The sequence below is a fragment of the Cucurbita maxima genome, unplaced genomic scaffold (assembly GCF_002738345.1).
Source record: "Cucurbita maxima cultivar Rimu unplaced genomic scaffold, Cmax_1.0 Cma_Scf00013, whole genome shotgun sequence".
Taxonomy (NCBI): Eukaryota; Viridiplantae; Streptophyta; class Magnoliopsida; order Cucurbitales; family Cucurbitaceae; genus Cucurbita; species Cucurbita maxima.
Genome location: NW_019272029.1, coordinates 479,666 through 503,440, shown reverse-complemented (window position 1 = coordinate 503,440; position 23,775 = coordinate 479,666). Strand labels below are relative to the sequence as shown.

The 23,775-nt window shown below is 36.8% G+C and overlaps 5 protein-coding genes and 3 pseudogenes across 10 annotated transcripts; 2 read left to right on the top strand and 6 right to left on the bottom strand.

The window, feature by feature from the left end:
* Nucleotides 1-158: 158 nt before the first annotated feature.
* On the bottom strand, nt 159-1,393 carry LOC111488066 (annotated as a pseudogene).
* Nucleotides 1,394-3,490: 2,097 nt separating this feature from the next.
* LOC111488065 (gibberellin 20-oxidase-like protein) lies at nt 3,491-4,686 on the bottom strand. The gene is made up of 2 exons (XM_023135687.1): nt 4,292-4,686; nt 3,491-4,154 (listed from the first exon to the last, which is right to left on the bottom strand). Exons 1-2 carry the CDS (start codon nt 4,636-4,638, stop codon nt 3,563-3,565), a joined length of 939 nt encoding a protein of 312 aa, XP_022991455.1. The 5' UTR covers nt 4,639-4,686; the 3' UTR covers nt 3,491-3,562.
* Nucleotides 4,687-6,517: 1,831 nt separating this feature from the next.
* Nucleotides 6,518-7,356, top strand: LOC111488194 (annotated as a pseudogene).
* A 187-nt stretch (nt 7,357-7,543) lies between these two features.
* LOC111488289 lies at nt 7,544-8,359 on the bottom strand (annotated as a pseudogene).
* Nucleotides 8,360-9,945: 1,586 nt separating this feature from the next.
* LOC111488123 lies at nt 9,946-11,294 on the bottom strand. 3 transcript variants are annotated; one of them, XM_023135772.1, is made up of 3 exons: nt 11,047-11,294; nt 10,424-10,973; nt 9,946-10,316 (listed from the first exon to the last, which is right to left on the bottom strand). In XM_023135772.1, the coding sequence occupies exons 1-3, from the start codon at nt 11,277-11,279 to the stop codon at nt 10,230-10,232; spliced, it is 870 nt and encodes a 289-aa protein (XP_022991540.1). In that variant the 5' UTR covers nt 11,280-11,294; the 3' UTR covers nt 9,946-10,229. The 3 variants fall into 3 exon arrangements, with proteins under 3 accessions (XP_022991540.1, XP_022991541.1, XP_022991542.1); XM_023135773.1 differs by having other exon boundaries at nt 10,442-10,973; XM_023135774.1 differs by lacking the exon at nt 9,946-10,316 and having other exon boundaries at nt 10,318-10,973.
* An 863-nt stretch (nt 11,295-12,157) lies between these two features.
* LOC111488124 (protein FAR1-RELATED SEQUENCE 5-like) lies at nt 12,158-16,901 on the top strand. Of its 4 annotated transcripts, XM_023135777.1 has the most exons (4): nt 12,158-12,669; nt 13,080-13,102; nt 13,894-14,315; nt 16,529-16,901. In XM_023135777.1, the coding sequence occupies exons 3-4, from the start codon at nt 13,989-13,991 to the stop codon at nt 16,739-16,741; spliced, it is 540 nt and encodes a 179-aa protein (XP_022991545.1). In that variant the 5' UTR covers nt 12,158-12,669; nt 13,080-13,102; nt 13,894-13,988; the 3' UTR covers nt 16,742-16,901. The 4 variants fall into 4 exon arrangements, 3 of the variants coding, with proteins under 3 accessions (XP_022991545.1, XP_022991543.1, XP_022991544.1); XM_023135775.1 differs by lacking the exon at nt 13,080-13,102 and having other exon boundaries at nt 12,159-12,669; XM_023135776.1 differs by lacking the exons at nt 12,158-12,669; nt 13,080-13,102 and adding an exon at nt 12,684-12,852.
* Nucleotides 16,902-17,410: 509 nt separating this feature from the next.
* Nucleotides 17,411-18,412, bottom strand: LOC111488125. The gene is made up of 2 exons (XM_023135778.1): nt 18,152-18,412; nt 17,411-17,929 (listed from the first exon to the last, which is right to left on the bottom strand). The coding sequence occupies exons 1-2, from the start codon at nt 18,271-18,273 to the stop codon at nt 17,593-17,595; spliced, it is 459 nt and encodes a 152-aa protein (XP_022991546.1). The 5' UTR covers nt 18,274-18,412; the 3' UTR covers nt 17,411-17,592.
* A 412-nt stretch (nt 18,413-18,824) lies between these two features.
* On the bottom strand, nt 18,825-23,599 carry LOC111488460 (protein root UVB sensitive 2, chloroplastic). The gene is made up of 9 exons (XM_023136201.1): nt 23,451-23,599; nt 23,269-23,385; nt 21,706-21,794; nt 21,282-21,366; nt 21,084-21,143; nt 20,845-20,938; nt 20,588-20,685; nt 20,280-20,459; nt 18,825-19,578 (listed from the first exon to the last, which is right to left on the bottom strand). Exons 1-9 carry the CDS (start codon nt 23,460-23,462, stop codon nt 19,030-19,032), a joined length of 1,284 nt encoding a protein of 427 aa, XP_022991969.1. The 5' UTR covers nt 23,463-23,599; the 3' UTR covers nt 18,825-19,029.
* Nucleotides 23,600-23,775: the final 176 nt, after the last annotated feature.

Sequence of the window (23,775 nt, the reverse complement as noted above, 5' to 3'; positions counted from 1 at the left end):
CTTATTTAAATTAATATGGGATAAAATTGCACATTTAGTCTCTATCATTATTATTAATAATAATAATAATAATAATAATAATAATAACTAATTAATAAAAAAATATTAATTTTATACTGACGCCATCTCAAGTCAATTCCAGTGTTTATTATAGTATATCATAAGATAGTTATTTACGACCCAAATATCAATAATTTGATCTTTTTAATGTTTATTTGTTGTAGTCGAATCTGAAAGAGATAATCCATCGACATCATATTCCAACAAAATCCTTAATTGTGGCTCCAACGTTCTCGTAATTGTTTTCTCTAAAATGCTTATATTGTTGGATTGAAAACGAGCGGTAAAGTCTTGATTTTCCTTCTCCAACGACTTCACTCGGTGCATATATTTCTCTAGATTCATCTTCCGGTGTCGATAAGAAAGCGATAGAGAATCTCTTCATAATATTTTTCCTTAAAACAACTCTATGTACGGCAGATCTCAGCCTCCTGTTGCTCCAAGCCTCCATATAATCTCCAATGTTCACTATAAGATTACCGTCCTCGCTAGGCCTTACGTCGATCCAGTTGCCTCCTTTAGATCTCATTTGTAACCCCCTGATGTCATTTGGGAACACTATCGTCACAAAGCTGAGGTCGGTGTGCTTCTGGAACACTTCGACTTCTTCTTCATCATTCATGCCTAGAGGAGTGTAGTCGTTTATTCTTAGGTAGCTATTGCAGTTGCTAAACTCGAGATCATAGAATTTATTTTCAATACTAACTCCCAAGATCTTCAGTAACAGCTTCACTACTTTTTTCGATACTTCTGTCATTTTGCTTCCATATTCGTCTAGAAGATTGCTGCAAATAAACTCGAACATACAAACTCAAAATAAAGAAGAAGATGATGAATATGGTTGATTGTATAATTCTTTCATGAATATATCGGAACACAACATTCAAAAGTTGTAGTTCTACTGGAGATAAATTTAAGAAAGATGACCTGAATTCAGTAGCTTGGTGGCCGAATTAGGATTGAGTGAAACCTTGCACACGAGCAAAGACTGAAAACTTGGGTCCTGAAAGCTTGAAGCTCTCCAAAAAAGGCGAGACCACAAATCTTGGGGTGTATGAGGAAACTCTTTGTTTTAGCTTTTGCTTGGTCTCCTCGGGAGAAGAAAAAAGCTGGTCAATGCCGGAAATGAGTTTATAGTAAAACTCTTTCGAAATGCCATGGTTTTTTATGAAGAAAAATTCCAATTCAGTGCACGCTTTGGATAGAGAAGATGCAGTCGATTCGGTCAAGCTCTGGGAGCTAATGTCTATCTCGGGAACTTCCTCTATCGACATATTGTGCTATACTTACAAATCCTATGATTTTGGAACCAAACAAGAACATGATATTTTTCAATTTGGTTGGGTTATTGTTCCTTAAATAATGTCAGTTACATACACCATTATGTCTTAATTCTACTTTCTTGTCTTACCTCTTTGATGGGTTAAGTTTAAATATGACATTTATACTTTCTTTTATTAGATGTCAATTTATTTTGAGGGACCGTTTCAAATAGGGCTAAGAATCTTCATTTAAACGGGAATGAAAAAGTTAGTGTGAAGAGATTTCTTCTCGTTAAATAAATGGGGCCCGAAACAGGAATTATATTCCTCGTCCTCTTTCTCATCTCCACCTAATTCTCTCGTCTCCGTCCCCACCTAATTTTTCTTATATTAGTTTTGTCTTACCATTACATTTACATGACTTTATACGAGTTCGAATGGGTCATTCTACTTTATTTGGCCAATAAGGCTCGAATGGAGATCTTATAATTGACCCATTGAAAAAGAAGTTGACATGGTTGATATAGGCACTGACTTTCAATTCTTTTAAATATTTCTTAGTCATTTTATCCTTAGGATCGCTCTCATTCAAATATAGTCTCGGACCATTTATGTAATACGTACCTTTTTCTATACCCATTATAAAAAAAATATTGAATTTGTTCGGGACTAATTAAAAGTTTATAGACTTATTAAATATAAAAATAAAAAATAAAGATGGATTAAATAATTTATTTAGGTTAGTGACTTATCAGAAACTATAGAATACAAAATTGAAGGATAAAAGCTATTGACAATTTCTAAAAATAGGGATCAACGGCTAAAAGCAGGAGGTCGAGGAAATTGAATTTGAGTTGCAAGGAGTGATTTTGAACCAAAAAATTGAGGATTTAATCTCTAAAATTCTAGGTCGTTTTTGTAGGACATAAACCTCGTACCCGTTCATACCAGTTCATAGTGGCCGGTGGATTGAAGAGGGTCGTTACGATTTAGAAAAAGTAAAGAAAACTAATTAATCGAAGATATTAACTTTATATTGGTGTCATCACAAGTCAATTCGAGTGTATATTTCAGTACATTATAAGATAGTTATTTACGAACCAAATACCGATAATTTAATATTTTTAATGTTTATTTGTTGTAGTCGGATCGAAAGAGATAATCGAACAATATTATATTCCAACGAAATCCTTAATTGTTTCTCCAATTTTCTCAAATCCTTATATTGTTGGGTTGAAAATGGGCGATAAAGCCTTGATTTCCCTTCTCCAACAACCTCACTCGGGGCGTGTATTTCTCTAGATTCATCTTCAGGTGTCGATGTGTAAACGATAGAGAATCTTTTCATATTATTTTTCCTCAAAACGACTCTATGTATGGCAGATCTCAGCCTCCCATTGCTCCAAGCCTCTAATACATCTCCAATGTTCACCACAAGAACACTGTCCTCGCTTGGCCTTACGTCGATCCAGTCACCTCCTTTCAATCTCATTTGTAGCCCACTGATGTCATTTGAGAACACTACTGTCACGTTGCTGATGTCTGTGTGCTTCTTGAACACTTCAACTTCTTCGTCGTCATTCATGCCAAGAGGAGTGTAGCTGTTTATTCTTAGGTAGCCGTTGCAGTTGCTAAACTCGGAATCATAGAATTTATTTTCAATATTATCTCCCAAGATGTTTAGTACTTACAAACCATATGATTTCGAAACCAAACGAGAATATGATTTGTTCTATAAAAAAAACAATTCCAAGTTATTTATAGAAAAATAAGTTAATGAAAGTCATTAATGCAAGTTAAATAATTCTCAGTAATAAATGAAACAATTTATTATAATTAATACAAAAACTATTTATTTATCTATTATTGAATAACTTTAATAAACAGTTTATTGCATTATTTAATATATTTTATTATTGAAAAAGAATTACGTATACATTTCAATCTTTCAATTAGTTAGTGCAAATTTATTTAATATAATTACCAATTAATTAGAATGTGGACTTATTTAAATTAAATATGGGATAAAATTGCACTTAGTCTCTATAATTAATAATAAAAAAAGTAAAAAATAAACTAATTAATTAAAAATATTAATTTTATACCGATGTCATCACATATCAATTCCAGTGTATATTCTAGTACATCGTAAGATAATTATTTACGACCCAAATATCGATAATTTAATATTTTTAATATTTTTTTGTTGTAGTCGAATCGGAAGAAATAATCCAACGACATCATATTCCAACAAAATCCTTAATCGTGGCTCCAACTTTCTCGTAATTGTTTTCCCTAAAATGCTTATATTGTTGGACTGAAAACGAGCGGTAAAGTCTTGATTTCCCTTCTCCAACGACTTCACTCGGTGCATATATTTCTCTAGATTCATCTTCCGGTGTTGATAAGAAAGCGATAGAGAATCTCTTCATAATATTTTTCCTTAAAACAACTCTATGTACGGCAGATCTCAGCCTCCCGTTGCTCCAAGCCTCCATATAATCTCCAATGTTCACCACAAGAATACCATCCTCGCTCAGCCTTACGTCGATCCAGTCGCCTCCTTTCGATCTCATTTGTAGCCCCCTGATGTCATTTTGGAACACTATCGTTACGTAGCTGAGGTCGGTGTGTTTCTTGAACACTTCAATTTCTTCTTCGGCATTCATGTCTAGAGGAGTGAAGCCGTTTATTCTTAGGTAGCCATTGCAGTTGCTAAACTCGGGATCATAGAATTTATTTTCAATATTATCTCCCAAGACGTTTAGTAATAGCTTCACTACTCTTTTTGATACTTCTTTCATTTTTCTTCCATATTCGTCTAGAAGATTGCTGCAAATAAACTCGAACATACAAACACAAATTAGTGTCTAAATAAAGTAGATAATGATAGAACAATCATATAAAATAAAGCTCATTGGGCAGATTTTAATAGCGATGAAAGCAAACATTTCTAAGTAGAAGACAACCTGAATTCAGTAGCATGGTGGCCGAATAGGGATTGAGTGAAACCTTGCGCAGCAGCAGAGGCTGAGAAGTTAGGTCCCGAAACCCTGAAGCTCTCAAAGAAAGGCGACACCAAAAATCTCGGGGTGTACGAGGAAACTCCCATTTTCAGTTGTTGCTTGGTCTCCTCGGGAGAAGAAAAAAGCTCATCAGCGCCAGAGATGAGTTTCTCGTAAAACTCCTTTGAAACGCCATGGTTTCTGATGAAGAAGAACCCCAATTTGTTGCATGCTCTAAGTAGAGAAGATGAAGTCGATTCAGTCAAGCTCTGACAACCAAGGTCTATCACTGGAACTTCTTTTATCGACATATTCTGCAATATGAACAAACTCTACTATTTTGGAACCAAACACAAATGTAATCTTTTTCCAATTTTGTTGGAGTGTTGTTCCTTAAATAATGTTCTTTTCCATGGTTATTGTATAGTAAAATATTCTACTCTTTTATTCCTACTTTAATTTGAGCGTATTAAAAATTATTAAGAGTAACCCCACGAATAAAAAGAGTATTAATTAAAAAATAAGCTAAGGAATAATTCAAAATTAATTTGATAATTAAATCTATGCAATATATGAAATAATTTATAATAATTCATTCAAATTATTTTAGAAAATTAAAATCAATCAATTAAATTTATTTATTTCTTATTAAATATTTAATAATTTCAATGAATAAGTGTTTGCATGATTAATATATTTTATCATCGAAAATAGGTATAATTTTAATTATCAATTAATTACGGCTAAATTATTTATCATAAATACCAATTAATTGGAATGTGTAATTATTTGAATTGAATGAGTTCAAAATGGTATATTTAATTAGTTCATCGCTAAATTTAAAAATAATTTAATAGATTTTTTAACTTAATTTTTTAATTTTAAAAATGTTTAATAATTTTTTTAATTTTTTAATTTTTATTTAATAAGTCCATGACACAATTCAATTTTTAAAAAAAATTAATTGATCTATACAATATAAAATTAAATTTTATATTTAAAAATGATACAAAAATTTAAATTTTAGAGATTTATTCAAATTAATAAATTTATTAAAACTATATACCTAATTCATTTACAATAATAAAATATATTAAAGAATGTAATTAAGTGGTTATTAAAATTATAAATTATTTAATAATAGATAAATATAATAGTTTGTATTAATTATAAAAAATTATTTTATTTTATCTACTAAAAATTACTCAACTTACTTATTTTTTTATTTAAATTACTTGGAATTACTTTTGAATTAATTTTATTTTAGTGTGGGGGTATAGAAAAGAAATAGATATCAACAACTTTGACAACTAAATTTCATTAATTAATCATAATTATAATTCTTTTTAAATAATGCTTTTAAGATTAGTTTCAATATTCCATCATTTATTCTTTTAAATATAATTATTTTAACATCCAGTTGAATTAAAAAAAAAATTATTTTATAAATTTATTATAAAAAAGTATGTTATTCCTATTCTTTTAAAAATTTCATTAATACCCTTAACATTAAAAATAATAATAATAATATTAAGATTGAGTTTTTAAAAATATATTTACGGTTGGTACACATTTAAAAATGCTCATAAATTTTTAAAACTAATATTAAAATGTTTGTAAAGAGGGTAGATAAATGGTTTTCATTCCTATATTCATAATAGGAATTTTTAAAAGTTTTATTTAAAAAGTTTATAGGTATTTTTCAAGCACGGTATATACGATTTTTTTAATTTTTAAAAAATATTAATGAAACTTTTAGAAGTTGGGAGGAAAAGACTTGAAATAGAAGCGAACTTGAACAGGAACAGACGCCAAGCTAATATGTCGATAGGGGAAGTTTTGGTGATAGACATTATCTCTAAGAGCTTGAGCGAATCTAATGCAACTTCTCTACGTAGAGCGTGCATGCAATGAATTGAGATTCTTCTTCATCAGAAACCATGGCGTTTCGATAGAGTTTTACCATAAACTCATTTCTGGCGCCGACCAACTTTTTTTTTTTCTCCGGAGGAGACCAAGCAGAAACTGAAATTGGAAATTTCCTCGTACACCCCGAAATTTGTGTTGTCACCTTCCTCAGAGAGCTTCAAGGTTTCAGGACCCAACTTCTCAACCTCGGCTGTTGCGTAGGATTTCACTCAATCCCGGTTCCTCCTTCTTCCAAGTTTTCTAATAACCACCGAATACAAATTCAAAATATTTATTTATTTTTCTCACATATTTGACGATACGTATACCTACTCCTAATATGCATGTCATCTCGTTTATAGGCAAAATTATTCGAAAAAGTTTATGCATTATGGGTGTTATACAGTCGGATCTATGATTGAGAAACTAAAAATCATGGTTTCACCTCACATCGTACTGTTTAGAGAATGAAGATCACATCGATTATAAATTTGAAAATATATTTTTTGATTCTGTGTCTAATAATCAACCATTTTCATCATCTTCTTTATTTGGAGTTTGTATGTTCGAGTTTATTTGCAGCAATCGTCTAAACGAATATGCAAGCAACATGAAAGAGGTATCAAAAAGAGTAGTGAAGATACTACTAAACCTTCTCAGAGATAACATTGAAAGCAAATTTTATGAACCCGAGTTCAGTAAATGCAATGGCTACATAAGGATAAACGGCTGCTCTCCTCGAGATATGAACGATGAAGAAGAAGTCGAAGTGTTCAAGAAGCACACTAACACCAGCTACATGACGATCCTATTCCAAAACAGTGTCGGGGGGTCTACAAATGAGATCGAAAGGAGTCAACTGGATCGACGTAATGCCGAGCAAGGACGGTGATCTTGTGGTGAACGTTCAAGATTCTATGGAGGGTTGGAGTAATGGGAGACTAAGATCGACCGTACATAGAGTTGTTTTGAGGAAAAATAATGAGAAGAGATTCTCTTGGACTTTCTTTTTGATTGTTGGAGAAGGGAAATCAAGGCTTTATCACCCATTTTCAACCCGACAATACCGCCTTTGTAAGAAAAAAAATTATGAGAAAATTGGAACAACCATTAAGGATTAAGTTGGAATATAATATATCTTCTGTATCTAGGACGATCCAATTACAATAAAAGTTAAAAATATTAAATAGTGGTTAGTTTGAGATGATAATAAATATTTAATTAGGTAATTTTTGGAAGAAAATAAATATTTTATTATTATTGAAAGAAAAAGAAAAATGTAGCTACAACAAAATTTGAATGCTGAAATCATTTGAGCGTACATTTGGAAACGAAGTCTGTGAGCTGATTAATGAGCAGAGCACTGTGAGGCAATTCAGGAAACAAATCCACTTTCTTTCCACTTTCCTTCAGCCATTCATAATATTTCCTGCTGCCAATCCTTCAATGGATCGAATCCTCCCACGAACACAACCGTCGCCGGAAAATCCCCCAATTCCGAAATCTCCTCTGCCTTCGCCCCGCTCACGTTCGAAGCAGAGTGGTCTCGATCCGATCCTTCCGGCAGAAATGCCCTCCACAGCCAATCCGTCCTCGCCACCGAAATCGGACGGCTACTTGGTGGGCGAGATTGGCGCCGGTGCTGTCACCGGCGAGGAAACATTTGGAGAGATCGGCGGTTGGAGGGAGGAGGCCGACGGTGTTGTTTTCGTGGTCGAGGAATTGCAGGACGTCGAAGCCGTCGTCGTATTGGGAAGGGAAGCGGTGTTCAGGAGAGAGGCGGTAGTTGACGGAGAGGACGACTGCGGGTATGCGGCGGGCGAAGCGGCGGCAGAGGGTGACGTAGGAGAAAGAGGCGTTGCTGAGAAAGGAGAAGCCGCCGCCGTGAAAGAAGATGAGGATGGGAAGAGAGGTGGCGTTGGAGGAAGGGGTAAAGACGCGGATGGAGGGGTTGCGTGAGGAATCGACAATGACGTCGAAGAAGAGGACGCCGTGGATGGGCTTGACCAGATTGGGAGCGGATTTGATATCGAAGAGGCGTAGGAGGCGACGGTTGACAGTGCCATTGGGGCGAGCGGCGAGGTCGAAGCAGATGGAGGAGAAGGAAGCAAGGAGGCGGGTTTTCAATCAGAGAGAGGGGGATTTGGCAATGGCGGCCGTGGAGGGCGGAGGAGGAGGATTTCAGGAGGGGATAGCCATGGGGGGATTGACTGAATTAGCAGGGGAAATCAATGAGAGAAGGATGGGAGATAAGGAAGATGAGCGCCTGGTCCGCCATGGCTGATGAGCTGTGTGAGCTTTTTTTCTTTCATTTATTGCTTTTCTTTTTACATCTAACATTTTTCAGACTCCAACCCTAACCCTATTTTTGTTTCAGACTTCGGGTTGGCGTCCAAATCGAGTTCCAACTATAGTTCATGCGTCCGACTCCAGAAAAAAGAACTTCACCACATTGACTGTTCGATGATAAGTTCGCATTTTTTACACGCTCGATTATCCTTGATGTCTGATTGATTTATGTATGCCACTACTCGTAGACCTCATCATCGAATATTGTACTAAGATTAGAGGATAATCGGATCATTCACCTTGCCTAATGCGCATTGTTGACGTTGAAAGGAGGGTTGGGAGATGATTGCTTAAGCAAAGGGAAGTGGAAAATATAAGGATGAGCTGAAATTAATGGATAGCTTTCTTGTTTTGTTGGTGAAGTTCCTAGGTTGTTCTTTGGCCCTTGGTTACCATACTCTACACCTACCAACTAATGCATTGTTCCTTTCTACTTCTCATAACATTATTGCCCTCAAACATTAAGGTCAATCGTGTCAGTTGATCGTATAAAACACTTCCTAATCCAAAGGTTTCCTACTCTTCTTTTCTCCATCATTCGATACATGGATGCTACCATTCGTAATCGTAAGCATACCTTCAATCACATGACTTTGAATACGGATAGAACCCAAATGTATAGAAATCTAAAAGATAATGAAGTTACAATACAACTCCCAAGCGTACAAAGTATTTGAACCTTCCCTTCTTGAGCCCTTATTCTTCCAAACTTCCTCCTACGAAGCATTCTTTATAGGGGTGTGGAAACCTCTCCCTATCAGACACATTTTAAAACCGTGAGACTACGTAACGAGCCAAGGTGAACAATATTTGTTGGCGGTAGGCTTGAGCAGTTACAAATGATATCAAAGCTAGGTCGTGCCAGTGAGGACACTGGCACTTAAGGGGTGGATTGTGATATCTTGTTGGAGAGGAGAACAAAGCATTTCTTATAGAGATGTGAAAACTTCTACCACGCATTTTAAAATTGTAAGGCTGACAGCAATACGTAACGGTCCAAAGCGAACAGTTAAACTTGGACTGTTACAGCCTAACTTCCTCTCCAAGTCCAAATGTATTGAATACCGATAGAACCCAAATGTATTGATATCTCAAGTCCTCATTCACTCACCAAATGCCTAACTTCCTCCGTACCCACTCCCTCCATCAGTAACCAAATACCACAACAAAGTTCCTAACTAATTTCTAATCTATCCCTAACAGCATTTATATCAAACATGCAGAAGATATAAATTTAGTCTCACATTAGTTACAAATGAATAAGATCATATATCATAAATAAGAACAACTATATTGGCATGACACCTCTAAAATAGAGTTCCAAAGTAAGGTCACATTTGGTCTAGCTCAAAAGTAGACAATATATGAAGAGGGTCATTATCATTTCTCATAACAATATACATAAAAAGCCATTCAAGATAAATGTTACAATGACACTAACCTTAAAAGCTTAAGTTCACAGTTTAAGGCTTTGAACACAGCCTCCTGTGCTAATACATCAACTACCACTAAACTCAAAAGCTAGTGTGCAAATACATATTAAACTACCATTAAACCCAAAAGCTTAAATTAAGAGTTCAAACCATAGTAGTGATCACTAAACTCGAACACTTTAAGCTGATAGGTGAGGGTATATTCATATTTTTTAACATTGCGCAGCTGAAATAAGCTCAAATAGAGTGCAATGGAGGTCAAGGGAAACCAGCAGAGGGCATCTCAAGAATACGTGTAACTAACAATAAGCAAAAGATATATATATATATATATATATATAAAAATCATCGTGGATTAAGCATTCAATCAATGCAGAAAAGCATAGATAGCAGTGGAAATATAGACCAAAAGAGCAGAGGTAACCAGAACAAGAAGCGCAGCCACAGCATGAACCGCGGACTTGCTTCCACAGGACAGCATTCCAAGGCGAATTTGGATGACATTCACCATGGACAGCATCAGAAACAAGCAGCCCATGACCGATCCAACGGCGGAAGCCAACATCCCCAATCTCAGCACCTTCAAATTGATGTGTGCCCTAAACGCCTCATCCACATCCTTACTATTCAAAAGATTAATGGCAAGCTTCAAACCCTGCGCCACAAGAGACGAGAACAGAAAAAAGCTAAACGACACGACCTCGAAAACCAGAAGCTTCCGAGCGACGTCAATGCCAGCATCGCAGACCGAGGAATTCTGGAGACTATGCTGCCCGGGCGTGGTCAAGGAAAGCCCTACAAATACAGCGATGGTGAAAAGTGAATTGACGTTGACGAGACCGTCCAGTGCGGTAACGTGGACGCTGGTGGTCGACGAAGAAGACAACGCCGATGAAGTACGGATTCCATCTGCTCTGCTCCGATCATTGTAGTACTCCTTAGGGTACGTCTCGGATCTGATCAGAAACAGGAAAATGAGCTGAAAATGAAAAGAAAAAGAAGGGGGAATCGAAGAGAAATTGAGCTTACTCGTTCATTGAAGGCGGAATTTGGCGATTGCGGATTGAGTATTGAGAGAGGGGGAAGAGAAGTTGGCGGGTGGGGATTGGATTACTTGGAGGGATTGTGAAACTTGGGGAAGTTTGGAAGAAGCAAAAGAAAGGGTGTATGAAAGTGAAAGAGATGGCGTTTGGTTTGGGTTTGTGTATGTGCTTATGCATCTTTGTCAAGCTTTTCAAACTTGGATCCATTTTCTTCGTCATTTCACGTCAAATTCGAGCTCGAGTCAATGTCAACTATTTTAGTAGGTTGGTTTTCATTCATTCCCATGGCTAGTTGTGGTCGAGAAGGGATTCGAACCCTCTGATACTAGGGTTTGTAGCTACGTGTTCTAATCCTCTGAGCTACAATCCCAACCCCGTTTTCATTAGATTTGTTCTCGAGCTATCTAAGACGATTTCTACCCATATTTATCGGTATCTTCAACGAGCTGAACAACCGTTAATAAGAAGAAAACTAAGATAAGGATAGACGAAGAAAGAAAGCCAAAAGTGAAGAAGGAAAGGAGCTGAAAACAAGAAGAAAAGAAAATGAGCAAAAACTAGAGACTAATAACCATAGTCTTTTTCAAATAATGTTTCATGGGAAGACCATCACTGGTCGATCGACGGTCACTAACTTTTGACCAAATATGTCATTAAATTGATTGACCGACCTCCTTAGGTCAAACAAAATTGACCTTCTTGATTTTTTTTTATTCGAGAAAATATGCTTAAACGAACTGAATTATGGTCAAGTTGGTAAACAGTAAAGATAGATAATAATGACCATCGGGTAGAGTTCTTTTATACAAATACTCCATTTGTGATTTTCTTAAAGCCTACTTCTCCATCTTTGACGAGCATCAGATAGTCTTTGACCTAAGAATAGAGATACTTCCCACAAAAATATTGCTCGGAAACATAGTCTATATAGGACAAAAAGGATAACCCAATGTTCTTCAGCTTTCTTTGTCTAAATCAAATTCTTTTTGTTAAGTGCAATAGAAGCATATGAGCTTACTAAATTCACGAACTAGAACAAAAAGTTACTTTTTCTAGCACTCTACCGATTGAAGTTAAATATCTCAATTGATATATGTTCATAGATACCGCGTTAATACAAATAAACCTCCGTATTTTTCATTCTTCCTTCCTTTCTTTTGAAGTTCGTGGAATATGCTAGTGGTCGATCCAATTGTTGAATCCCAGTAGTGGAACCATCCACAAGATCTTCAGCAAAATCATACCAACTTTTGTAAATTCAACAACAGTTCCTTTTGACAAAATTTGTTGCTTATACTTCAAAATTGGTTCTCGCCGTCAAAAACCCAGTTCTCCAATCGATCCAATACCATAACCATCCAAACAAAAAAATTCAGGGTTCTCACAGTTTATCGGCAAGATTCTACGCCGTTGCATCTCTTCATCGTTTCAATGAGCGAAGGGGAAGAGATTTCAGTGAAAATCCACAGAACCCGACTCCCGTTTTGAGCCCAAGTCCACTTCAAACTTCAAGTATTTGCTCAGTTCAGTAGCGCGTCATCAGTTTTCTTCATTTAATCTTCGATTTGTGTGTAAAGCGCTCTCGACGGATTAGCAGTGTTTCTATTCAGTGAGTTCTCATAATTCTATTTGTGAGGTTTCGTTTTGTGATTCATTCTACGGTACTTCGCTGCTTGGATCCTGAAACGTTCGTAATTTACCGAATCTTTGTTGTTGTTCCATCTAAGTTCATGCCCTAATCTGGCTGCTAATTGAATTTTCCCACATGTCGACTCTTGTGGTTGATTAAAGAGTAAGGCAGATTCTTAAAACTAGGCTGCATTTTCATTGTTCTACATAGTTGATTGATGTTTGTAGTACTATCTAGTTGGAGAATTGCTATATACTTGAATTATTTCACTTAGGTTCTTGATACTAATTCAAAAGAATGGCAATGGTGTTTTTTCTCCACATATTAAATTATGGGAACTCTATTGATTGATGCTGTCCTGTTTGTTTTTCTTTTCCTGCTGCTTGAAGGAATGAAGTTACCTGTCATCCAGGTAAAGCAGTGTTCATTTTGTAAATCCATTTTTTTGTTCTTGTTTGCGTAAACTTCTTTGTGCTTCACATCGTGAGTTGATGGAGTCAATCATGATCAAAAGCTTGTGATGGGAAGTTTTCTTATCAGTATGGCTTCTTTGAGATGAGTCCAATCATGGGATAAGATAGAAGAGTCGATTGTTTCTTATTTCCTTTTTTTAGTTTGAACAAATGGAGGATACCTGTGAGATCCCACATCGATTGGAGAGAGAAACGAGTGCTAGCAAAGACGTTGGGCCCTGAAGGGGTGGATTGTGAGATCCCACGTTGATGGGAGAGGGGAACGAGTGTCAGCAATGACGCTGGGCCTCGAAAGGAGGTGGATTGTGAGATCTCACATCGGTTGGAGAGGGGAATGAAACATTCTTTATAAGGATGTGGAAAACTCTCCCTAGCAAATGCATTTTAACAACCTTGAAAGGAAGCCCAAAAGGGAAAGCCTAAAAAAGACAATATCTACTAGCGGTCGGCTTGGGTTGTTACAATACCTCATTGTTGCTTTATGCTTTTATTTATTTTTTATAAGTTATATTTCCATATTTAACTTGATATTGGAAAAAGGGTACTTTGCAATCTGGAAGAGGTTACACTTGCTTTCAAATATGGACAATAAAATAAATACTGCAATTGGCCTAGATTGATTGAGAATCATAACTAATAAAGAAATTTGAGAGTGTACTGGTTATAATATCGTTTCCTATACGCTTTAAACTCGTTTGCAATGTTAGTAATGTTGATGAACGTGTTGCAGTGAATTTAGACGACGGATCAGGGCCAGCGCACAACGCTATTGAGGTTAACATACATGCAGCTGAAGGAAATGTGATTTTGGAGCCATATGTGGGTATGGAGTTTGATTCTGAAGATGCTGCCAGAAAATTTTATGCTGAATATGCCAGACAAATGGGGTTTGTTGTACGAATCATGCAGCGACGTCGTTCTGGAATTGATGGAAGAACGCTAGCTCGGAGGCTTGGATGTAACAAACAAGGTTTCTCTCCCAATCATAGAGGGATTTATGGATTGGATAAGAAATCACGGCCTAGTGCACGTGAGGGCTGCAAGGCAACGATTTTGGTAAAAATGGAGAAGTCTGGAAAATGGGTCGTTACACGATTTGTGAAGGATCACAATCATCCCTTGGTTGTTTGCTCCAATGGTTTCAACAGCTCGGTAAGTTATTCTGATTCTCTAACATATGTTATATGCTTCATGTTTGACAAGAGGACTGTGTTGAATTAGATGCTGTGATACCATGCAAAAGGTTTCTTTGTTTCTTTGTTCATTGATTTTTTTTGAGTTAGAACATGTGGGGTGGGGTGAGGACTCAAATCTTTGACGAGGGGAGGATTTGAGACCTCCCCTTACTCCCTAGGATCACTCACGACGTTTCATGCCAAGTCGGTTACCTTTACAACCATCCCTTGTGACCGAATAACTTGATACTAAAATGAAATAGAAGGATATATATCTAGGGGAGATTCGACAGTTCTCCTTACTTCCCGTGATCACTTACCAAAAGTCCATCTCTCTCCATATAGGAAGTGTGCTAAATAGTCATAGCCACTCACGACATTCCATGCAAAAGTCGGTTCCTTTTGCAACCATCCCTTGTGAGCAAACAGCTCTAATAATAAATTGAACCTCTTTACTTCAACAGGGCATAAAGGGATATGTAACTAAGGGAAGATTTGAGAGTTCCCCATACAGAAAGTTAACCCTTCTCCGTACAGAAAGTACGCTAAACAGCTATAGCCACTCACAACGTTCCATGTCAAAGTAAGTTTGTAACGTCCAAGCCCACCGCTAGCTGATATTGTCCTCTTTGGGTTTTCTCTTTCGGGCCTCCCCTCAAGATTTTTAAAACGCGTTTGTTAGGGAGAGGTTTCCATACCCTTACAAAGAATGCTTTGTTCTCCTCCCCAACTGATGTGGGATCTCACAATCCGCCTCCCTTTAGGGCCCAGCATTCTCGCTGGCACTCGTTCCTCTCTTCAATCAACATGGGATCTCACAAAGTTACTTTTGCAAACATCCCTGCGACCAAATAGCTCTAAGACTAAATGGTCTAAGACTAAATTGAACATCTTTACTTTTACGGACAGGAAATGTAGGGATACATTACTAAGGGAAGATTTGAGAGCTCCCCATACTCCCTATGATCACTTACCAAAAACACCACTCTCCACACCTGCTAAAACCTTTACTTGACTAACCCTCATTCAACCGCAGCTGATGTACATTTATAAGGCAGCTCCACTCCCTTCCATTAAATAGAGAGGTTTCTCCCAAATGTTTACCAAGAAATCGTACATTTTTTTATTGTTTAGACAAAAGTTTTATGCACATTTTAGAACCAAGAGAAGATTTAAGTAAATAAATAAAGGAACAACCTGAGCTGCTCAACTGGTCAAAGGGATATAGGGGTGAACTTTTGGAAGGGATCTTGGAGATTGTGGGGGAGCTCTCGAATCTTCCCCGGGATATGTATCCCTCTATTTCATATCCATAAAATAAAGATGTTCTTTTTTTAATATTAGATGGTGAATGGGGATAGTTGTAACAGTCCAAGCCCCCCACCACTAGTAGATATTAACTTCTTTGAGCTTTTCCTTCGAGGACTTCCTCTTAAGGTTTTAAAATGCATTTACTAAAGAGATGTTTCCACGCTCTTATAAGGAATGCTTCGTTACCCTCTCCAATCAATGTGGGATCTTACAATCCACCCCCAGTGTCTTCGCTGGCGCACCATCTGGTGTCTGTCTATGATACCATTTGGAAAGCCCAAACAGTCCACTTTGAGCTTATCTCACATCGATTGTCATTGGAATAGTAGTAAATGGATGGTTCTATCCTTATCTGATGACATTGTGGTTGAGGAATTGCTACCTATATCATTGATCTTGGGGTCTGTCAAAGTTGATTGGACATGACTAATGGAATTTTGGTTAGAAGATCGGAGGACCCAAGTCTACAATCTCTGGTATTACTCAAGTCTGTTCTGATCTATGCATAGGATTAACAAGCTGTAACTGGAAGTTCGTGGAAAATTATGGAATCATCCACTTTTCTTTAATCGTAGAACTTAAACAGAAAGATTTTCAGTCTAACGAGACGAGCATAGAACACCCATCTAACAAAAATCTGGCATGACATCTACTTGAATTGTTGAGATTGCCAATTTTTTGCTTAGCCTTTGGTTGTAGAAATGCTTCAGGAATTGAAGTAGCGGTAGTACTCTCTACCCACTGCATAAAGCTGGTTACGAATGTGAGTGATAAATGTTGCTTTCATTGTGCAGACATGTATCTACTTCCTTTATGTATTATATTTCAAGTTCTTGGTATATTCAAGAACTGAATCGACATCGACATTGATCCTTGCAGGGCGATAAAGATAAGAAGATCGAGGAACTCAAAACGGAGTTGGAGCATCAGGAGCAACTATGCATAGCTTATAGGGAAAAGCTTTTCAATTTTATCTCCAAGGTGGAAGAACAAACAGAAGAACTGTCTTCAAAAATACAAGTGATCCTCAGCAATCTCAGGCAAGTTGAATCTGGAATCCAAAAACATTATCCATGTCGTCGTCCACAATAGTAAATAGAGTTTAAAATTTGAGTCTCAATAATCTTCTATTTAGGAATTGTATAGTAGCCATTGATGTGTTGAACTGAAGATCAGAGTCTTGGACTCCATTATACTTGTTAGTTGCAATCAAAGCGTTATGATTTATGAGTTTCATAGCGTTTTTCGGTTATATATTCATCTAAGAAGTTCGCCTAGAGTGAACATAGCTCAAGTAACTGATAAGTTTGTAACGATTTAATCCATTTACTTTCAATTGAAACAATTTTGTTAGGTTTAAAATCATTACAAAACATGTCTTTAATCTCATTCAAATTCAATTTTAGTCATTTTATCACTAAAATTGATTTTGAATGACTACACGATTGTTTTCAGATCGTTAACAAGTATTGGATTATAGTGAATCCCTACTCCTTAATGTTGTTTTAATTATTGAGTTATTTATTACTCATGTTGGGTTACTCTATGTAATTATGCCTAATTCAAAGTTCAAGAATGTAACTATAACGACTCGACTTTTCAAATCTAAATAAGATATAATCTTTAAGTTGGGGACGTTACAATTGATGTCAGAGCTACAGGTTACTGTAACGGCAACATCTGCAATATTTTATTTCATGGGAGAGAAGTTGAAATTCACTTCAAAATTCTGTTGACATGAATCTTTTCCTAAGTTTACTGGTTCCATCATTTTCTTTTGATTCTAAACACAAAATCATACAATAGTTAGAATTAAATTCAAACATTTGTCGATGAAGATTATCAACTTGTTAATCTAGACAACCATCTATCTAACCCTCCAACATTACCAAATGGTAATCAAGCAAAGAGCAAGAGCGGCTGTGTTGTGAGATGATGAGATGCTAATTACAGGACTCATTAGCGAAGGCAAAGCGTTGAGATTGAAGAGCAGCAGCCTCTTTAGATACCAATGCTTTGATGAGCAATGTTTTCACCTCCCAAGCTGCGTATGGGAAATCCCTTCTTGCATACGAATTCAACAGTGCTGCGGTTGCCTCCTTCACTACTCTACCGAACGCCTCCTCCTCCTCTTCCTCATCCGCCACTGCCACCGTCGCCGCCGCCAGTAATGTCATCTCAGATCCGTACCGTTCGTGAGCTCTCGATCCGAAAATCTTCGCCACCGTCGCCGATTCCGGCGCCATCCGAGGCCAAGCCTCTCTCCTACTACTCCAGAACCTGGACGCCTCAAATAATCGAACCAATCTCAATCCGATCGATTACGGGAAAAAAAAAAAAAAAAAAAAAAAGCCCATGCGTCCATCTGTTTGTGAAAATGTCTACTAGAAAATCTCAATCGATTTAGAGCTTACAAGAGGATTTCAACCTAATTTTGCAGCCTCTCAGAAGAATCAGTGTGTTTGAATGTGTGCTTTTAGGGAAAGGAAATGGAAGTCTTACTCTGGAGTGCATCTTCCTCTGGTTCTTGAGAAGAGAAATCCAGGACGGCGCGATAATGCAGCTTCTCCTGCGGCGGCGGCGAAGTAGAGAAGGAGAAGAAAACTGAGTAAGCGAGTCTCCATTGTCTTGGTCTCCGATTCGGGGGAGTGTGTCCTTTGGATTTCTTCAGGAAAGTTTCAAAAACTTTGTCCCGCTTTTGGGCACTGCAAAAGTGGGGATGGGATCTTTGTGAGTTTTAAATTGTTTATGATGAACTGAACCAAAATTTTGAATTTTAGTTTTTGATTTATCTAATAAAATGTTTGAATCTATAGATCAATTTTATAAACAAAAATTAATTTTTTATTACCATTTTCAAAAATTAATTTTCGATTATTCATCATATTTTGTGGAATATTCAATTCATGTGTTAAGGAACTTGTTCTTCATCGAGAGTTCTAATCTAAGCTTAATAGTTGATTTCAAATGGAGGGTTCTACGGTTTGAGATTTAGGGATTCACCCGTCCAAAGAACTCCAAATTTCAAATCATGGAAGTTTCACATCATTTGGGAACACTTTTGATATCATATCAACTTATGTCCTTTATCTGCTAGCTTGAAATCGTGCTTATATGAACCTGCAAATATCTAACTAGATTGTGAATGTGTTGTACAGCTCCCTCATCATTGTTCTAACAAAAGTAACAATGTTGGATCTATTTCTACTTCATATAGTATATGGTTTTGATATCAACAAACCTGCATGAATCAACGTAGTCCGACAAATGAAGAACTATCAAGCAAAACAACTCGACTTCTCGTGAGAAAATGATTGCCTGTTCAAAGATCTACAAGCCTATATGAACCTACGATTAAAGATGGTATAGAGAATGGAGAACTACCATGCAAAACGACTTCCCACTCCGTCGAGAAAACGATCAGTATGCCACCCTTTGGCCTGAAGTTCAGATACGAATGGAGTGAACACATCGTTCATCTTTTCGTAAGCCTCGAGCAACACGCTGGCAGTTGGCTCATGAGAAGGCCCTTTTATGTTTGCAGTATATGCAGCTACTAGCCATCCCCGTAATGCATCCTCGCCTGAGGCATCATGCTCCAACACCATGTCAACCCATTTGTGACTTTGGTTCAAAACAAACTTCTCCTCGGGGAACATTTGTTTCATTTCAACAAGTTTTGATGGCTTAATAGCCTCATGTAAAGCCCTTCCTACTTTTACACTTCCAGCATCCTCTATGAGTCTTCCAGGAAACACAAGATCTTCATGGTACCTTAGGTCAGCGGGACTCGGTATCCTTCCCGACTTAACGAAATCAGCAACGATCATTGCCGTCCTCTGTGGATTCAATGTGTTTATTGGAGTTGCTCGCATTTGCTCTACAACGCAATATACATGTACAATTGAAAGGAGAGGGGCAGCAACTAACTGCATGGAATAGAAATTAAAACCAACTGAAAATGGTATTCACATCGAGTTGAATGTATCTCATGATTGAACCAGATTTAAACAAATAATAAGAAAGATAAAAAAAATTCCAGCCTATGCCCACCGCTAGCAGATATTGTCCGCTTAAGCCCATTACATATCGCGTCAGTCTCACGGTTTTAAAACGCATCTGATAGGGAAAAATTCCACATCCTTATAAGGAATGTTTCGTTCTCCTCTCCAACCGATGTGGGATCTCAAAATCCACCCCCCTTGGGGGCCCAACGTCCTCGCTGGTACACCGCTTTGTGTTTGACTCTAATACCATTTGTAACAGCCCAAACCCACTGCTAGTAGATATTATCTAATTTAACCCGTTACGTAACGCTGTCAGTCTCATGGTGAAGTCTTCTTGTTAAACCTTCCGGTTCACATTTGTACATTTTTCTCATGTCCATACTCGGTCGTTTCCTCAACAACACAAAAAATACCATTCCCCTAGAGTTCAGGATCAGTGTCTACTATAAGCCTACTAATAAATTTCTTCCACTTTCAAAAGTCATCCCGGCAACAAATGCAGAAAACAGAGTAATACTACTCGATAATCATTGAATATTAAATTTACCACCAGTTTATTTTTGTATCTTTTTATAACAGTGAAAAATGCATAAGAAAATAGTGAAAAAATCAAGGGAACCTACCTTTCCTTGTATTGATGAACAAATAGTTGACGCTAATTGTAGCCCAGCTCCAATTCCAACAACATTGAAGAGAGTGGAGATGGCTTCCCCTTTGGCAAAAAGGTCACTAAGATTGCCTTCTTTAGCAAATGAAGAATATATTGGTAATCTTGTTGCTCTTGCAGCAACTACAGCCATTCCCTAGCCCCAGAAAAAGCAAAATAGAAATTCAAAATCACAAATGAAGAAGATTCTTGTACTCGGAAACTAGAACGGACGAATACTGATAATACTTCAAACAATTTGCCGAAGAGATAAGCAACTTAAACCTTTGCAAAGTTGCCTAGGCCGGCCATTTGAAGAAAAAGATGAGGGCATAAGGGAGAAATAACTTCCAAGCCAGCACCAAAGTCATAGAGGACATCAGCTACAGCATAAAATCCGATCATTATTTAGAAGCGATGGTCACTTGTCACTTAAAAAAACACGCGTGCACACACACATGATGCGACTCCAAGAAACAACATAATGTCTGTATGGAAATGCTATCTTAAAATGAATAACAAATTGATACAAAGATGCATACCTATAACTCTCCACCTTTTGGGCTCTGAATCCATTCTTGTACCTAAATTGCTGCATATGAGTTTGCCAACATGTTGCATCCCATCCTTCAAAACCTTCCAGGAAGAAAAAGGATAAAATTATTTATTAAGAAACAAGGAAAAAAAGTTGATGAATAATTGAAGAACAGAAGAAGAAAAAAGAAAGAGAGAAGTATGTCACCAAGCATATGGATCCATAACAAACAATTGTTGAACTTACCCAACTAACAACAGTAGCCTGTGCCGCTGTTGGCCTCAAGCCTGCAGCAAACAGCAGTGACTGAACAGAATTAAGAACTTATATCAATGACCACCATTCTATCATTTGAAGCTGACAGGTAATTATCATATTACTAATATTAAGAATTATTATGTAATCATAATGCAATACCAGAGATGGAAAGATATGGATAAAAACCTGAGTTGACAGCACTGACAAAGCTGCACTAGTAACATGTTGCAATGCTCGAAATTGTGTATACCTCAAATATCCTTCATTGACACTGTCAGGTAAGACGGCAATAATCAAGTAGGTAAAAAGGCACTTGTTCATTTACTATTATAACTGTGACAGCCCAAGCCCACCGCTAGCAGATATTGTCATTTTTTGGTTTTTCCTTCCAGACTTTCCCTTAAGATTTTAAAACGCGTATGCTAGGGAGAGGTTTCCACACCATTATAAAGAATGTTTCGTTCTCCTCCCCAACTGATGTGGAATCTCACAATACCTTTTTCAATTTATTATAAATACAACAGTCCTCCACCTTACTTGATTGGTGGTGAGAATTATGCAAATCTTGATGTAATTGTTTTGACTAGTGACAATAAATCATGCAGATTACCTGTATGGATATCCTGAGGGAAAAAATGTATTGAGGAAGGAATCAACAACACGTTGAATTGCTGGTCTTGAGTCATCAATAATCTTCACCTATAGAAATCAATTTCCCTTTTCATATTAGCATCCAATTTGAAGGTTACACAACTGGGAAAAAAACCATTTTCTAATTCTAACTTCAAAACGATCATGGTTGAATCAGAAATTTTGTCATACGGTTCAAAATAATTTCCCTTCATCAATCACTCTTCGTATTCTATTTTTCCAAAGCAAGAGTTTGATCTTTTTAGGTATTTTCCTCTTCCAAATGCCTCTCAATGTAATTTTATTCAGAACTTAGGTTTGTTTTAAGAGAACGATCTACTTTAATCCGACCAATTTGAACAGGATTTCCTTTTTCTTTCCTTATTTTTTTTTTCTTTGGATAAGAAACTAAGCTTTCAGTGAAAAAAAAAAATGAAAGAATATACAATGGCAACAAATACCAAGCCCACAAAAAAATCTGAAAGAAGAATAATAAGATGATAATTACAAAAATCAACGAACAAACACTCACAAACAGGCTTTAGACCTCCCCCGCCAAAACCTCATTTAAAGATCTCTCTGCCCTCAAAAAATTCTATTGTTCCTCTCTAACCACATTGTCTTTCCTTTTAAAAAAGCAATTCAATGGTAAAAGAAACTCGAGTTTATGAGAAATTTTTGTCAGAGCATGTGTAAGGGGGTGGGTACCATTAGTTAGGTGGAAACAGTGAGTTAGTTATCATAAGGGTACCATTTAGAAGGGTCTTTTTGAACATTGAAGACTCTACGACAGATGTGCTTTAGAGTTTAGGTTCAGAGAGATGTGCTTTTCATATGTATTTTTGAAAAGTGCACAAACTAAACCAAAGGCAGAAATATTTTTTTCTTCCCCGATGCCTAACGGTATAGAAGTCGAGTCTCTTTTGGATAATTGTTCCGATCTAAATCCCATGCTCACTATTAGCTGCTACATTCATGCTAAAAAAAAGGTAGAGAAGCTAAGATCAACCTAGGTTTCAAAATGATGATTTGACACTGGCCCATTTGCATCATAAAGAGCAGCAATGAGAACCAGAAGATTATATCACACGACACTCTACTGGCCATTCAATTTTTATGATACACTGAAGCCTGTTTACTCAATGAACCGCATAACCAAGGGCAAGCCACTAATCCTATAAACTTCTGATGGTAATTCATTCCATAATCATATTACTGATAGTAGTAGCTTAAGTGGATCAGCACCATATGATTGCACAAGTGGAAAATCACATCATGCCCAACGCCTCACACCTCAGATTGTCTTTCAACTCCATATAAAACTATGAAGCATGGCATTACTTCGAAAACAAGTGAAACTCTCTTAATCTCAAACCCAATTGTTACTAAACATTAAAGCATATCCGGCTAAGTATAAAAAGCAAGAACACCACGGAATTTCCATAAAGAAAAGTAGAATGAATGAAAATTTGGAATGAAATAACCATTAGTTATTTAAAACACAGCTCAGAAAACGTTAATGTCAGCTAAACCAGAAGCTCACAGAAAGTTGACCATCGGGTTGAAATTGGCAGCGGCGTGAGACAGACTCGGAGATTTCAATCCAGGAAACAGGACCAGAAGGCGATTTCTCTGTGTCCTTGCGCACGTTGAACTTGTTCTGCGTAGTGGAGGAGATTCAGAAGAAGATAGGGACTGGAATGATAAAAAAAAATTAAAATGTACCAGGAAGTCCATGGAGGAAGACTCGCAATTTGCCTAATGACCGCTTCGTTCCAGAGGTGAAAACGCCGCCGCGAGAATCGGGGTTGAAATCCACAATTGCCGCCGAATAAGGAAGTTTTATCTGTTTCTCCGAAGTGACAGACGTTTGTTTCACTATTTTTATTTATTTATTTATTATATATATATATATATATATATATATATATTTTTTTTTTTTTTTTTTTGTTCTATAATTTTTGAAAACTGTCCATCGACCTTGTGGACACTTCCAAAATTTTCATAAAATCAGAATATGATATATTCGCGTTCGACTCAAATTAATTTT